This window comes from Amblyomma maculatum, chromosome 1 (assembly GCF_055883805.1).
Source record: "Amblyomma maculatum isolate TAMU_Amacu chromosome 1, ASM5588380v1, whole genome shotgun sequence".
In the NCBI taxonomy this organism is placed as follows: Eukaryota; Metazoa; Arthropoda; class Arachnida; order Ixodida; family Ixodidae; genus Amblyomma; species Amblyomma maculatum.
The window spans coordinates 169598207-169615325 of NC_139344.1; the positions used below are offsets into that span (position 1 = coordinate 169598207).

At 48.8% G+C, this 17119-nt stretch overlaps 1 protein-coding gene across 2 annotated transcripts in view; it reads left to right on the forward strand.

The window, feature by feature from the left end:
* Positions 1–415: 415 nt before the first annotated feature.
* Positions 416–17119, forward strand: part of LOC146204847 (uncharacterized) — a 297997-nt gene continuing 281293 nt past the window's right edge. For both annotated transcript variants that reach the window (XM_084589560.1, XM_084589561.1), the window contains exon 1: positions 416–912. In XM_084589560.1, coding sequence (XP_084445686.1) covers positions 811–912 — 102 coding nt within the window. In that variant the 5' untranslated portion in view covers positions 416–810. The remainder of the gene's footprint in view (positions 913–17119) is intronic.

Here is a 17119-nt window from a genome sequence, read left to right on the forward strand (position 1 = left end):
CACGCAAAAGCTAATCCTTCACTTCGCACGAACTGCAATAACAGTGTTTCTGTTTAAGCTAGCCACAGAAGGGTTCCCCCCATTCCTTGCGCCATTATTACGAGGAAGCCAACTGGCTCTTACCTCCCTCTTGTCAACGGGAGAAAGGGAGCGAAATTTTAAGATTCGCAAAAAGCTCATTCTCGTTCGCTGTCAAGCGGTGCTCAGTAGCGCATATCTGTTACTCGTGGGAGCCAGTTAATTTTGGGCTCGAACACTCCGAGAAAACTTTCCCACACACGGTCGAACACGACTGTGAAAACCGCGGCCACTTCGAGCTGCAGCAACGGCGCCGAGAAGGCCTGTCCTTCGCGTCGCCAACACGGGGCGGCGCTCCCCCGTGAGCGCTTGGCGCGCTCCGGCGTCGTGAGGCGCGAGTAGGGGGTTCGGCCGCGGCGGCCAAAGAGAGCCAGCAACGTGCGCGCGCGCTGGCAGCAGCGACGACGGCGAACCCACAGTAGATAAACGTGCTCCGCGCGCGTCGCCCGCAGCGCGCGCCATCCGTCCCGTCTATCGCGCGCGCACCCGGCAAGACACGCCGCCCCGACCGCTGACCGCGGGCGTCCTGCGCGTTGGCCTCCGCGTGGGAGGCTGCAGCGGCCGGACAGTGCCGGCTGCTGGGAAGCTTGTGCGTGCAGCTTAAAAAGTTCGCGGCAGTAGTGGACGAGAGGGAAGTCGCTGCTCGCCGCGTGGACTGGAACCGGAGAGCGGTGCGTGCCTGCCCGCAGAGATTCACGGCCAAGCGCCCACAGTCCCTTCCTCTGTACGTGCATGGCTGACCAGGGCTTCTGCGGTTCTTCGTCCGGTGACATCGTCAAGCAGGGCTACCTGTTCGTCAAAAGGCCACCAAGGAGACGCTTCGACATGCTACGGGTGAGCCCACGTCGTACCTTGCGTTAGTGCGTGCATGCGTTTGCGTGTTTTGTCTGGCACTGAGGACGCAGGTTCACCGTAACCATCGTCTCGTGATCGATCCGAATGGAAGCGTTCATTTCACCTACTGTCATCCACGATGAAGGCCTAGTACAACAATGCAATGTTTTTGTATCATTCAGACAGCGCGACTGAATACCGCGCGGAAGTCTGCATCAAGTTATTCAGTCGACAATTGGGACACTTCGGGCTCCTTTTATGCAACCACGAGAAAAGACACTTATATCGTACGTCATTTTAAAAGTATGTGATTTTGACGTCATTAATAGCAGTGTAGAACTTCATCATGCAGAGGGATAGTTAAAGCCGGCAGGATTAGGACGTCTTGTTAAACCAGCATACGATATCAAAACAAGGAAGAATATTTTTTGCATGAAAGTCAGTTTTCGTAGCTACAGAATAAGAAAGTTGACCACAGGGCCAGCATTCAATTGAGAATTTTTAGTATGCATAATCAGTGAAGAGCCGTAGTACTGTTGACATTAACGATATTTAGCCTCCTTGTGACAGTGACGCACTAAACAGTGCGGTTTTGTAGACAACCGGACACCACCTACGCAAGTGCAATTAATTGCACGGGTCAACCATGCTCGTGTAATTACGTGCGCTTGCGCCACAGGGCGATTGCGAACTTGCACGTTTACTCCGGCCATTTGCTTGTGGCTGAAAGTCGTGTTTTCTGGCATAAATCACTAAGGTTGGAATCTTTTGCAGCATCCACGCTGAAAGGCATCGGCGAACAATCCTGAATCTTCTGTCTGATTCTTGAGCCGCAGTAGGCAACTGTCCTCACGAGGTAACAATGGGAAACTTGGCGGCTAAGGGGCGTTTAGGGCAGCTACGTAAATGTTCTTTGAGTCCACGGAACGGTCCCAGGCACAGGAGCTTCGACACATTCAGATCCGCTGCTGTTGCTGAAAAAAAAAAAAAAGGGAAAGTGCATGTGGTGCTTTAATGAGTGATCTGTCCGTTACAAAAAAAAAGAAAAAAAAGAAAGAAAGAAAAGAATAAAAGAACGGTTTGTTTTATTGGTCTATCCAAAACCCAGGTGGCCGTATTTGCAAGTTTTCCCCCAGACACCATTCTCGTTTTACGGCAAACAACTCTGCATACGCTGCCCTACCGGTTTATTATTGAGGCGATTGGGAAAAGTCTCCTTAATGTTATTGTTGCGGTTGCTTTCGCAGTGGTCACGACGATCTGAGTGAGGACAATATTTTGAGATATCCGAGATTGACGCGCATTTAGAATGCGCGTTGCCATGACACCTACGACTCATAAGTGCTTACTCTGACGCACAGCCGCGTGTGTCATGCCAGGTCCCGTAAGGCTGTGGATAACAGGTGAGTGCTGAAACGTTTAACAAACACATACGACATGCCGATGCCCGATAACTGTTTTTGGGAGCAGTCGGTATGAACATAAATCACATACGTCGCAATAATAATAAAAAAAGACATGCGGCCTGTCAGAAATGCGTTTTCAGGTTGTATATATCTCTTACCTTGCGTTACATATAGCCAGTGTAATGACATTGCGCTGAAGACTATGACTAGAATAAACGGACTTGCACGGACCGCTAAGCAAAGCACTAAGTGCGCACAATGGACTGACACTGACTTCTGACTTGTTTTGTGTTGCGATTCATTAAGTTTTTGGCTGAGTGAATTGCGATCATTCCTGACAAGGATCCCCTACACTGGAGGATTTTTAATTTTCCTTGCCGCGACGGTTCAGCTATTAGAGCTCTCGTGTACTACTGAGCCCCTAGATCCGCGGTTCTATTCTTACTGCGGCCGCCGCGTTTAGATGTGATGCCCTCGTCTACTGCGCGACGTCAGTGCAGGTTAAAGAACCCCCGGTGGTCGAAATTTCTTTACCCCTCCACTGCGGCGTCCCTAGCTCATAGACTGAGTCGCTTTGGTACGTTAAACCCCATAAACAAAACCAAACCAGTTATTCAGATATTCCTTTTGGGTGCCAGGGTAGAGTTACAGTAATATTTAATGCACCTATGAAACTTCAAATTTATTGGGCTGTGGCCGTAATTGGCTGTAAACGACTTAACCAGGTGTATTACCGCAGGCTTTGCTGTCACACATAATATACTATCAAGCTACGTGACGAGGTATAGTATATACGAATTTTCTAGGGGTTGTATGTCCGAAAGCACCTGTTATAAAATATCCAGGCTTCAGTGTACGCATTTATATGTATTGAAATATAGGCTAAATCACCTTGGTAAAAAAACACAGCTTTGTCTCACGGAGGACGTACACTGGCTACACTAAGCTCTGACGGGCAAGCTTTATTTCGGTCGTGCGGTAGCGGCAGCGCAGAAACAGTAATCGTCTCGTGCACCCTCTCCCTTGTTCGGCTCTCTTCTCGAGTTTTTAATAATCTGGACCCGTGCAATCATTGTCAAAGCACATGATTTAAAGCTATGGTTAAAAACGTCACAGACCAGGCCCGCATTTCTAAAATGAAGCCGTCTGTCTATACAGTTGAAGAACGCGCTTGTAATTAGCCTGCCTGAGGGCAACGCAATATATAAACGCAAAAAGGCTCCTCTCTCTTCACTACTCATAGCTTTTTCCTTCTGGACGACTCAAAATAGACTTTCCACCCTTCCCTTTTCGTCTGCCTTTCGAATCGCCGCCCTGGAAAAGCTGGGGGCGTCAGTTTCGTTAATTTATTTTCAATCTTGAGAAGTAAAAATAAAATAAAAAAGAAGCATAAGTTGGAGGTTGTGTTAATCAAAGAAACAAGAACACGCAGAGGGAGTAAGGACGCCGATCACCGACATCTGCCTGTTCATCGCTCCTATCAGCTAGCCCGGAGGCTTGTGAGCAGTTTGGAAAATAAGGTGTTCTGTACTTCTTATGTCATTTTTTTTCTTTTTCTGCCAGCTTTTCCAGCTGCACGTGCGTTTAAGTGCCGACAGCACCAGTGCGTCCCTCTCTCTCTTCGCGATTCTCCCTTCTTTCAAACAAACGAAGAAACTTACTATATTTAGTGGCGTTCATCGCGACATGCCGATGCCCGATAACAGTTTTGTACTATAGCAAAAAAATTACACCCGATTTATTGGTAGGTCTCGACATTCTTGGTTCTGTTGTGCAGGTACCCCGTGACGCTAGAGAGAAAGGGAGGAGGCTCAAAATGGGGTTTTAATTTGCGGTTGCATATTCGAGTTGTCAAGCAGGCAGCTTCACTCACCAGCCATCACTCATTTCTTGCGCAGCTCCTTTCCTTAGTCCCCCTCCCTTAGCTTTGAAAGTGGCTCTTGAGACGACTCAGATTCGAGGTAGGCGCATAAGGAAATGTCTTACAAACGTTGGCGCTTTATGTAAGGCTGTAGACGGCCGAAAGAGGTGCAAGCGTGCTTTTGCGTGAACTAAGACGTTCTCTTTTGAAAGCCGTAATATGCTTCGGCTATTTATGATGGGCGGCTGAGCAAGACAGGAGCAGTATCAAAAGAGGCCGTGCACGTGGCGTGCATGAAAATGTCTGCTACAAATGTCAATGGAACGGCAGCACTCGACAACCTTTTTTATTCTTCAGGAGACAGCCGTGTATCCCCTGTTTTTGTTTCTTTTCCAACCTTCAGGTCGACTGCTGTGAAGATTTGATATACGCAATCTCCATGATAGTGATCGGATTCGTCGAGCCGACCACAGTAGTGACGTAAAGCCGCGTGTTACGCTGTGTTTTCTTTAAATCTGTGTAGGCGAAAATGACTCAAATGATGCCAAACCGTTGGAAAGTTCGAAAGTAAAATTTTTATATTGTTTGTGGATCTTGACAAAAAAAAATAATAATACACCAGTTTAATATAGATAGATCGGATGCTATCCCTGTGCACCGCGCCGCCACGTTACTAAGGTAGTAATTTTTAAGTGTGAATTAATCAACAACAGAAAATCATGCACACACACAAATCACGGCGTATTCATACAAGGTTATTTAACGTTCTTCTCTCTTTTTTGTTTTTTTTTTTGTTTTGGTGTTGTGAACTTCAGCCATTCGCAGCTCCCTCTGTGAACATAAATCAAGGAAAATAGCAAAGCGCGTACTGATGAGATAAGTCTTAATCAACGTCTCATACGTTCATGTGGCCGTCACAGGCGAGGAGCCGCAGGAAAGAAAAGTGTTGCGTCTCAGTGCAGCATAGCGGATGTTTGGGCTGACATCAGTTGACCAGGGCCAGATTTGAAGACCTTTTCGCACGCACCAACGTCTGTGAAATTGCCGCCAACCGTGCAGGTCAGTCGGGACAGAGAAGGAAACACGGAACATTAATAGCGAACACGATACCGCGAGAATGAATGCTGAGAATAACTGCGGTTTTCCCCCGCATCCCCAAAATGGTCGTTGAGAACGTCCGTCTGTGTGCAACATCGCGAGTGCGGCTGTATTTAATACCTGTAGAGAACCTCTTTTTTTCTCAAGAGTGAAACTTGGAACCGCGTGCGCGATGGTTTCCTTGTATTGAACCTCCGTCGCACCACTCTGTGCTGCTGTGTGCTCCTCATGTGACGTTGCCATAATAATGTCGGCTTTTCTTTCAAACGACAGTCAGTAGGAACGCCGGTATTGGGCGCCACCATTTGACTGATATTCCTGTGTAAAACAAGGAAATAGGCCACTCACTGGTGTTAATGAGTTAATATTGCTAAAAAGGAATCATCGCATAACGGCTTTTTCTTTACTCTCGTGAGGAGACGTACTGATTTTTTTTTTCGTGATGATCGCTAAAGCAAGAAGGCAATTAAGAAGGAATTAAGAAAGCTAGCAAAACAGCAAGAAAAAAAAACGCCAGCTGGAACCGCTTGCCCTTACGATGGTCTCGTGTGTGTCATTTTGTGTGATGCTACCGAAAAAAAAAAGAGCTCAGCGTTGCAAATGGTGCTTTCACTCGTTATCGTTAAATTCAACGTATTGATCCACCTGTAAGTTAAGGCATAGCTCTGATTACGGCGTCCGAATTTGAGAGACGTCCTAATGAAGGTCCTCTGCCTATCCGTCTGTGGTGAGAGCTAGTTATGTACGAGGAGCGTTCAATAAGTTCTAAGCCTAACAATATAAAAGCAAGAACTCTAAGACAAAGACAACAGCAAAAAAAAAAAAGAAAAAAGAAAAAGAAAAAGCAACTCATTTTTATTTTCCAACCTAACCACCTTCGCCATCCCCTTCCCTTCAAACGTCCACGCATTTCACAAATCGATTTCGAAGTTCTTTGATTTCTGAAGTGAAGACACTAACTTTGTCGCACCCCTGGCAATAGCGCTCAACAGCTTCTTTGAGCCCCTCATCGTCTAGAAATTGGTCTTCTCGAATGGGGTGCTTGAAATGTCGGAGCAAAAAGAAGTTACAGGGTAGCATTGTCCAGAGAATAGGCCTGGCGGTAAGCGAGAACCAGCTGCCATGCGCAGCGTCCTGTGCAACGTGGGTCGTGCTAGCGGGGGCATTGACACGAAGAATTGCAAAACTTTTCGCTCAATTTTCCCCGTTGCTTTATTTGACATCCTCGTTAAACTGAGGCAGCACTTGAGGTAGCACTTGAGTTTGCTTTGGCTGGCAGGCAGCCAACAAGCCAATAGGATTAAATAAAAAGTACTGTGATTGTGGTAATTATGGCAAACGCTGCATTCTAGAGTATTCTGCTTCCAGGCCGCGCACATCTTCATTGCTTGTGCTATAGTCCCAGTGCTATATATTCAGGCAGCATCACCAGTCATCAACTGCCTGTAAATGGAGCTCTCGTCAGCATTTTTCACGACAAACACTTCGGGATTTTACTTCGTTTTTGTTTACTTCACGTGTCAGCGTTTTCGCGAATCAACGGGGACAGTCCTCGGACATGCGCAATGCTCCTGCCAGGTCATAGTTATGGAGCGCAGAAGCCCAGTTCAGGGGCAGGATGACAAACTGCCGCAAACAATGTTGAGCCACTGTCTGGCAACAGTGTTTAACGCCGCAAAGTCGTCGTGAGCATTCTTCGTGCGTCCACAAATTTATCGACCTCATACGTTTTCCTCAGAAATTCGGCAATAGCTTCTTTCGCTTCGACCATTGCTGCTAGCTGAGCGATCTTCACTACGGTGCAGTGAAAGTAGAATGAAGGAGGAAACTGACGTGAAGCGTAAACTACCTACCAATCAGAAACCGTTTGTCTACTGCGTCATATTTAGGCTTCAAACGTACTAAGTAACCCTCGTATAGCTACAATGATCGTAAACACATTCACAGCCATTACCTGCCTGCATGCACTAAGGGTCCTCATGGCTGTTCTTGTACCGCATAGGGAACACGCGTTCCAAAAGGAGACCGCAGCCTTCGACCGAGAGCGGAGTAGCGCCTGTCTATACGTCGCCGCTTTTCGGACGTTTGTGTGCAGAGAACCAAGGCGAAAAGAAAACGCGTGAGAAAAAACCGCTCGGTTAGAAGGAACCGTTCTACGGGACAAAGCAGTAATCCGTCCTCGTCTCAAACGCAGCGCGGTTGAAGTGCTGGTTACTCTCCGAACACAACGCTCTTTTCCATGAATATTTAAGACGGGTTTCTCTGCTCGCGCGGCTGTGACCTCATCACCTACTTGGCCCAAGTTTCCATCAAGAGTTGGATCAAAGGGAGGCTTTGTTCCAATAAAGTCGAGTTTGACGCGCCGGCCGCGGGAAAAAAGCTTTCCAGTCTCGTCGCAGCCGAATAAGCCGCGGCTCTTCGAACTTCGAAAGCTGTAGCGGCTTTCAGCTGGCCGAACACGCGCTAGCGGTGGACGAGCTATCAGAGTCTAAATTACTCAAGGATTTCCTTGCTGTATGCTGAAGCCGAAGCCAGACCACAGGATTGCTTTGACACGCGCACAAAAGAAAAGAAACAACTTTGAGGTGAGCTGTACCCTGATCGCATGCTAGCGTTCTTCGTGTTCAAGTGAGGCAGCAGCAGTATAGGGACATTTCATCACGGCAGAGGGTTAAATATAAGGTCTCTTCGATTTGGCTTCACCAGCTGCACTAGTTCAAGTAGTGCAGCACCGTCGTCCTCGTTTTGCTGGTGCAGCGTGCGCCGCAGCACTTCTCCCCTCGTTTTGTCAAGGTGCAGGACTAGTTCTGCACGAGTTCTCGTCCAGCTTGCACTTGCTCCAGAGGAGGTGCAGAAAAAGTGCAGCATGGTGTACTCTCCGCTCGGCCAAAAGCAGACGACGCAGCGCATCGTTCTGCAGAGCTTTGTATAGAGTCCGTCTCGTTCAGAACCCGGGCGGTTCGTGGTTGCGTATTCAGGGTAGTTGGGCTGCATGCTGGTGATTAGCGTTTTGTTGGTGGAGGAGCGGTATTATATGAAGTTGAGGTCACATATTATGTAGCAGTACGTGGCAGCTATACAGCACCATAGCGCGCGTTGTCCTATGTAGTATATATTTTTTTTATCGTGTTGTGTGGCACTGGTCTTGACCTAAGAATACGGGTAGCTGCGAACAGAAATCAGTTGCGATAGATCAAGTTTCTGTCGTGCCAAGTGTGCGTGAGAAACCCGATCCACACGATAGCATGCGCAGCGACTATATGCGACATCACACTTGTCGCCTACGGTGTACACAGGCTTCTGAGAGTCAATGTATACACCTCGCAATGAGGTACATACATGCGTGCGTCTTTTCAGTAGCAGCGCTTTAGGACAGAAGACCGGAATTCATATCGCTGAACCAGTCAAGCGTCTCGTTAGGCAGTCTTATTTAAACTAGTACTCGTGGCAACTGCTTACAACGTTAATTCTCTCGTACTCATGCGCATGAATGACATCTTCGTAGACCGATATGACGATCGTGCAGTCGCGCGTACGTTGGTCAGTTGGTCGCAGTCAACGTCACTGTCGCGAAATTGGACGTGATCATGTTATAGCATGCGAGACATGAAATTGAAATGTATATATACTGCGCGCACGCGTCTACTAGGTTGCGGAGTCCTACGCTTGAGTACTCGTTTTGGCAGCTACCTTCGCAAGCCGTGTCGGAACTGGCACTGTACGCTCACGTGACCGCCTGGCACCGCTGCAGCACTTTTCAGAACTAGACCTAAAGTAAACAGCGCGCAAGCCTAACATAAAGTTATCACGGCTGTGGTGCTGGTGGTAACGCACGACGTTTAGCATATTTAGTAATTACATCGAGGAGAGAGTTTAAAAGGGAGGAACCGAAAATGTATGGACGGAGATGCGGTTATGTACTGATAGACGAGGGGTTTGACCTCCACGAGGGTAGCCTCTCTTAGGGCAAAGCAAGGGTGGCTCCGTTTATGCACGGTAATTACCAGAGCTAGTGAAAAGTCTCACTCACTGTGACATTCATTACCGCCAGAAAGGATTACAGCGCATTAAACCCACTTTGAACGATGCACAGGAATTGCAACAGAGAGCCTTCACAATTACAGCAATGTAAAGTGACCAGTTCGCACGACACTGTTTAAATGAGGTAACCGCGACTTCTTCACGGGAACCGAGAAATCGCGGTCAGGGCACATGACCTCGACGATTTTAGCGAAGCCTCTGCGACATGTCTGCGAGCTATAGTTTAATAGTCACGAAATAACGTTCACAGAGGACGGTGCGTACTTCAGCTGCCGTACAGAGCTTGAGATTGTTGCTAGCTACTTGTCGAATTAGCCTTGCGGAATCTGCCGGCAGTCGCCCCACCGTATAGCGACACTGGGATATTAAAGTCCGGAATATAGGCGCATATTGGTAACCTGGTAAATGGGCGTTGCCATGTACGCAGTCATCCTCAGTAAACAACTGATGAGGTCCTCATGTCGACCAAACCAATAAACGGTGCGCCAGAGGTCCAGGCCAGTGTCTCGTTAGAATTTCATAAGATGAGAAACCTCCTTTCTATATGCCTGGTTGCCGCTCGGGTAAACGATGTCTCGAAGAGAACTGCGCAGCCCTTTTCAGAGAAGCGAGCAAGACATACCCAGCTGGGTATGTCTTGCTGGACAGCACGTGAGATGATATTCTATATACCATGGAGCACGCACCACAAGAGGGACATAACGCAGGTGACGTCAGGCTTGTCTTATGCATCCGCACCAGCGTACGAGCAGAGCCCGTGCGAATGCGGTGTAGTAAAATCTTGTGGGGTCTTAGTTCGTTAGCCACATACAGCTTGTTGGGTGGGCGCCACAGGGTACTGAAATGGCTATGCACAGTTTTTCCGAAAGTTCTCTCGATGCGTTGAGGTGCGTTTCTTGACGTACTCTGAGACACCACAGGCGAAGGTGTCCGCCATCTCTCTGCCCAAGACACACATGTGCAAGGACACCCGTTGTAAATGTACAGAGGAGCCTTCGCTGGGCAAATTATGCACCAAGCACAGAGAGTACATAATCTGCAGAGCACACGTAGAGAGTTCTTCAAAGCGTTCCAAAGCAATCCAAACTCGAGTGAATCCCAACTGCTGCGTACTCTACTTGAACCGAAATAAAAACAGTCATCGCTTCAAAAAGAAAAGAAAAAGGAAACAAAAAAAAAATTGTTTTTGTCTCAATGCTTGTCATACCGCAAATGCCATTTTTCCAAATACTGTGCCTTCAATTACTCAATCCGAGGCAACTAACCATAGACTCTCTCACTGACACGACTTCGTAAGAAAAAAAAAAAATGTGCCTTTCAAGTTGAGTAATTGCTGAATCTCAGAAGAGTCGCAAAATCTCTGTCGGGGCTATCAGTTATCTTTTTTGCGAGGCGAGGGGAAGCGAAAGCATGATGTAAGGTTTTACTGCTTGTAAAAAAGCAAGCAGGGCAGCGATCATGTGTAAATAATGCAATAGCATTAGAAGCCTCACTTGGTAAAACTGCGGCGTCCGACGTCGTCTTCCATAAAGTCTCTGATTGGTCAACGGATGGGTGACGCCACGTGCGAAACCGCACGACGTGACCAGGTTGGCAGGTGCGCTGGCCACATCACATGGCCGAGCGCGGTTGCGGGCTCGGCGGCAGTTGACAACTGAGCTGACATCTCCGCGTATCATGTTGGAGTACACCCAGAAGCAATGCCACGGGGTCTACTGTAGTGGAAAATCCCCGCAGGTAGAGAGGACGGCCACGGAAGTGTGTCGATTAAAGATCGGATATTGGTTCTGCACAGGGCCAAGCGTAGGCTCCGCCTAGGCTGAGAGCAGCAATGACGGAGGAGGATAAGCAGGTAAAGTGGACTTGAGTGTACTTCGAAGTTTAATGCTATCGCACTTTAAGAACGTTAGGTAATTAAGCGTCCTCTAAATTATTTTCTCTGAAGCTAGGGAATCTTCCTTCAGAGAGCGCCACCGCGTTGATAGCACCATTCGTCCGGAGCTCGCTGTAGCAGCATGCGCGGAAAAAGAATGAATTCAGTTTTCGGTCCTAATAGTGTTCGGAGCAAGCACACTTATCGCACGCGACGCCCTTGTGTATGCAATACTTAATCGTCTGTACTATAGATACCATGCAATAGCGAGCGCGTTTCGAGGCTGAGTCGCAAGTACGAGTTTCAGTCAAGATGTGCTGTGTCAAAGGAAAACATTTTTGCCTGCATCCTTCCAACGGCCAATGCACTTTGTTTAAATCTATGATGTTCGTAACGTGTAATTTTGCGAAGATGGTGGAGGTGACAAAATATTTTTTTTTGTGTGATGACGTATTAGGTTGGCCCACCGTTTGCGTGTCGTAAATACCATGGAGAGACCGAGGGGAATATAGACGCAACCCGAATAGGGAACGCCGCCAGCAGGCGACTAACTGCACACCTGTTTGCCGCCGTGGTAAACCATATATCGCATCATACCGGAAACATTCATTTAAGGGCTGTCTTTCCGAATTGGAGCAGGTCCCAGTTCTTATATATTTGCTGGTGACTATTGCATGAATAGAGAAAAAGGAAGTCGCGTTTCATGGGAACTTTTGAATACGTGGCTGACACAGCGGTCTAGCGCACACAGCAGCCACAGCCTACAGCGAAGAAAACACCGCCCAACAGTTTCTTTTTTTTTTTTTTTTATGACGACTAACTTTAAATCGGAATACCTCATGCACCCGGTCTAAAATAAGCGCTTTACAAGTCAGAAAACTTCATGGTTAATGGTTAAAAATATGCGAAAAGCCATTTCTCTATCGGATTCTTGCATAAACATCGCTCCCTTAAGGCCTGTACAGAGCTGTATGGTAACGAGGTTGTGCTTCAGGAATAAGCAAAAGATGGACTGAAACACCACGACGCATTAGTAGTAGCTAACCGCGCCAAAGAGAGTTATGGCTCCGCCGTCAACTACACACTAATCCTCGTTGAAAGTATGTTCACAGTAGGGCAAAGAACTTCACCGCTAAACATGACAGGAAAAAAGCAACTCTCGTATCGGTTGCACGAGCTGTCTGAGGCGCCGTCCCTCGGCTAATCGAGGAATGTCTGGCGCAATTCATGGTCGTCTGCAGCCGACAAACTGCGTGATATATGCTTCGGGGGATATCACGAGCGGAGATGTCATCCCTTCACTCGAAGCGCGTCTAATTAGTTCGGGCGGCGGGTATGAGAGGCGGCATTGCAGCTGCCGTGCGTCGCTCACCAGTACCGGAGCATACGGGCGAGGGAGAAGAGGTGCATGGAAGCCACTGCGACGGCATCGTTGGCGCGAGGGTATGGTGCGCGCGTGTTTCTGCGTAATGCGAGCGCTGTTTGTTAACGGGGCGGCCGCGAGGGACAGCGGCGCGCCAGATAGGGAGAGCAAGCAAGAGAAGTCGAGGCAGTTTGCGGCGGCGCGCGAGAGGCGAATGCAGTGCAAACGCCGCCGTTTTGCTGCTTGGCGCCTTCATTATTACCGCCGGCCGGCCGGCACGGGCTATGCAAATCACGCGGCGGCAACTGTGGATGAGCTTCTTTTGTGGCGCCGATCCGCTAGTGGGGGGGGGGGGGGGGGGGGGGGACAAACACGAGCACCGCGAGCGAGGCCGGCCCGCACGGGACAGATCGGCCTGCGCGTGCACACTTTCACTGGGCTCGAACCGATCTCTCCCCTTCTCATGGGTGACTTCTCTTCCGATCATCCGCAAAGCCGCCCGGTGAGCGTGGCATAAGGATTTACTATAGTGCCTCCCGCACTTTCTTATTCCCTCGTTCTTATATATATTAATTATTTGAAAGGACACCGATGCGTGAAAGTCTGCCTTTTCCGAGTTCTGGATGCGCCTCTGTGCGGTCACGCAAACGACGAGCCCAGCTAGAGTCGAGAACAAATAGTGGGGCTAGGGCGACGGTTGCAGAATAATATTGTCCACGTGGGCTGGAACCTTCTACGGTGTATGCGCCCCGGTGTGCGGATGCGGCTTTTACAAAAGGCGAAGGCGAAACGACGCGGAACGTGACAATGTGATCCTCCGCGCGATTCTTTCGCTCGAGTCGTCGCCTCGCCGCCTGAAGCGTCTAACTGTCCATTTCGCGTTACACACCGTTGCAGCCGCAAAGGGGCAAAGCGCGTGCGACATTTGGTCGCAGTCATCGTGGTCTCATTATAGTGGATGCAAGTTGTTATTGTGCACTGAAGCGCGCGGAACAAGTCCGAGAAAAACGCGCCACAGTCGACAAAAGCTGCATGAAGCGCGAGGCTCAGGTGGTGGCATGGTCGAGATTGAGCCAAAGGTGACGAAGGCATAACGCGAAGCACGCGTGCCATGCATGATTGGTGTGAGCGGACGGATACGCCTCGGTATTTGGGAACGCCGCTGATAGAGCCTTCGCTTTTAGAAAATACCCTGGGGCCGTATTACAGACGGCTCACACTCACAATCACACTCACAATCTTCCTATTGGCCAGCGGCAACACGGCGGGAGTGGCCTTTCTTTAAGTCATCGACGTCTGCTGTTTACGTCATGAACACACTTGAAGTGATGACGTTGGCTACCGGCGAATTGTGAGCGGAGGCTGTGAGCGACGCGAGCCGCTCACAACTCGTTTGTGAGCGCACTCACAAAGGAAAAATGACGGCGGTCTATGCGGCGGCCGGCGTTCTCGTGAGGCGGTAGCGGCGGCGCCCCGACGCGATCATCGGCGAAGGACGGTGTACGAAGACTGTTTGACGTGCCGGGCGAGATGTTTCGATGCATGTTGCTACTCGAGAAGGATATAGGACAGTGACTGTGCGACGCGACGAACTGAGATAGGTGTGTGCGGCCGAGTGCGCTGTCTGTGTGGCGGCAGATAATGTGTGCACTGCGCTTTTTCCGAGCTCCTAGTGGCTTCCAAACCGCTACTGGCAACGAGGCGAACATCGGCCTCGCGCAGCCGACACTTCGAAAGCGTTTGCGGCATGCAGCAAGGCGGCGGCGAAGAAAGGCTTCCTTCGTCACGGCAGCATACCGGGCGTCGTCGGGTTTGTCGACGGCCCATCGGGCGTCTACGAGTAGCCTTGTGATGTCCCTGTTTTCAGATATGAGATGCCGACATGATTTGGGCCATGAACCTCCCTACGTGGTATCTTGGCATGATGCTTTCTTCTGGCGGCCTTTTCGGCTGCACACCGGCATGACACAGGCCGAGGAAGGCCTTCTGCGAGGCGTGGAATTCACGACAGTGAGCCGTGCTGCTCTTTGCAAGATAAGTTACGGTAGGCTCCACATGCCTCACATGTATTGCCGTTCTTGGGCTTTTATAAAAGCTGAAACGTAAGACACGTCGTACATTTTTGAAATGCCTACGTAAGAAACGAATATGGGAATGCGTGTGTTTGATGCCTGTATTGAGTAGGAATGGGGCACCATTTATACCGATATGAAGTGCAAGGCTGTCCTTACAGCAGTGTTGCTGAAACTTTCAATCATTCATTGTCTGCACTCCCATGAATGTCATCGTCAGCAAGACCTGGCAATGAGCTACTTGATGCGACTCTTCCATTGTGTCAGCAAGGCTGTTAAAGTTTATGAGGCTGTTGAGGTCGACAACGACGAAGAATGTGCTTAACAGCGTACCATTTTCGGTTATGCTGGTGAAAGGGGCACCTGTTGGAGACATGGCTGCCAGTGCCATGGCATCCCGGTCCGGACTCTCCATAACGGCTATAGAACAAGGCATACACCTCCACAAGGTTAATGGTGGATAACTGCGTAGGCGTGCTGAAGAGCCGCTTCCAGTGCTTGCAAAAATACTAGACGCTCCTCTACCAGCCAGAGCGTGTAACATGTGCCGTGTTGCATAACTTCTTTGGATGTCTTCCTGCCTGCAGACGAGGAGGGTGCTGCTGGCTTGGACAAGAAAGGGTCACATCTGTGTACCGGCTACTTGGAAGTGGGATCACTATTGCCATGCATACCTCTAGGGAAAAGCCATACAGAATCATGTTAGCCTGTTCCACAGAACCTGCCACCAGAGCTGGCTGGCACAGCTGCCCATGGTGCGGCAACAGCTGCGGCGTCAATGCCAGCACAACAATCGGCTATGATATACCACACGTAGCTGACCAACTCATCGCAGGCAGCCAAGTGCAGCGCCTTCTCGTTTCATGTCTGTGCCAGAAACCTTTGTGATAATGATGAATCTTCTCGAACCTCATCTGTCAAGTCAAATTTGTCTTCGTACCCCCCCCCCCCCCCCCCCCCCATTCACTGTTGCTTGCAACCGTGCATGTTGGTGTTTGTGTGTGTGCCTGTGTTTGAGTACATAATTAAAGTGTTTCACAACGAGGCAGCAATTGTGATGCCTATCGGAATGGGAAAGTCTCACATAAGTTTTTTAGAAGCACGTGTATCACCTGTGCCCCTTTATTTTCCTGCAGCGTTTCACACGCTTGAATATGCAGCAGCGAAACCAACTGCCTGCAATAGCACAGGCAGTTATTTGCACGTGCTGCACAATTGTGCTACACAGAGAAGACATACACGAATAATTTTTTAGAGCCTGTAAGCTGGCACTGTACTCATCGCAGGTCTGACACACTTCAGAAACAAGAAATGAAAGTATTGTGCATAAAACTGCGACTCAGAGGCATGACACAAAAGAATAGTTGCTTAATGATTACAGGCTTGCATAGTAGTTGTCATAGGTTTGGCACATTTCAGAAGCAGGAAACAAAGTATGGCTCTTAACAGTGCAGAAACATGACACAAGTAGTGCTATGTACAATGTTTGCATAAGGTAGTCTCCATTAGTGAACCTTCCAGGACTACAGGCCTGCATATACTGTTAGGACGCATAGAAAGCATTTGCTTAATGCTAAACAGTGTAAAGCTGACAAATTGAATGCATAATATTGCGAGTTTTAGTGCTCACAGTGATTGTAGCGTACGCAGAAAAACATCACATATGCATCAAGCAAATGGTGTGTGGGCAGAAGGTATCGCTCAAAAACAAAGCAACTCAGTCATGAGAACAAAGAAAAAAAAAATACAGAGCACACTACAATGAAAGCTACATCGAAAGCCCTGTCACGGTGGCACTGCAGTGAATGAAGGCTTCGGGTTCAGTCACGGCAGGGGTGGAAGCATTCCCATGATCATGTTCTTTCCTAAACTATCCAGCTACATACAAACAGATGATAATGCAAGGACAGAGCTTCATTTTGGCCTACACTACATGCTTCACAGTCGTCTTGCATTTCCTAAAGAGAAACAAATAGAACCACGGAGCCTGCACTTTCAGCACTTTTCTCATCGATACTAGTAGGCGCCGACCGAAAACACCTTCGCAAGTTGTCTTTGTCCATTTCCGTCTCAAGCGCTCCATGAAATTTTATCGCTGCAGGCCCTGGTCTTCGACTGCATTCTATTAGATTTTCAGCATGCTCACGGCACTTGCACGGCACTTCGATTACCGACGACACTAAAAAAGCAGCACCTTCTCGGGGAATCAGCTGTTTGCTTGCAGGCCGCCATGTGCACGCCATGACGCCGCCGGCGCACCCTCGCGGCAACAAAAGTTACCTAATAGCAAGTATAACTACACAACTAAGAACGCTTCAACTTGAGCTCAATGTTAATCAATACTAAAAATAGTATCTTGCCAAAATAAACCTTTGTTTGTTTTATTTATTGCGTATTAGTTGCGTCGTGTTAGAAAAAGTTAGGAGACGGTCCCTGCTCAGTTTTGTGCCACACTGTGGCATCAACGTTTGCCGAGGATTCGGGACTACTAGG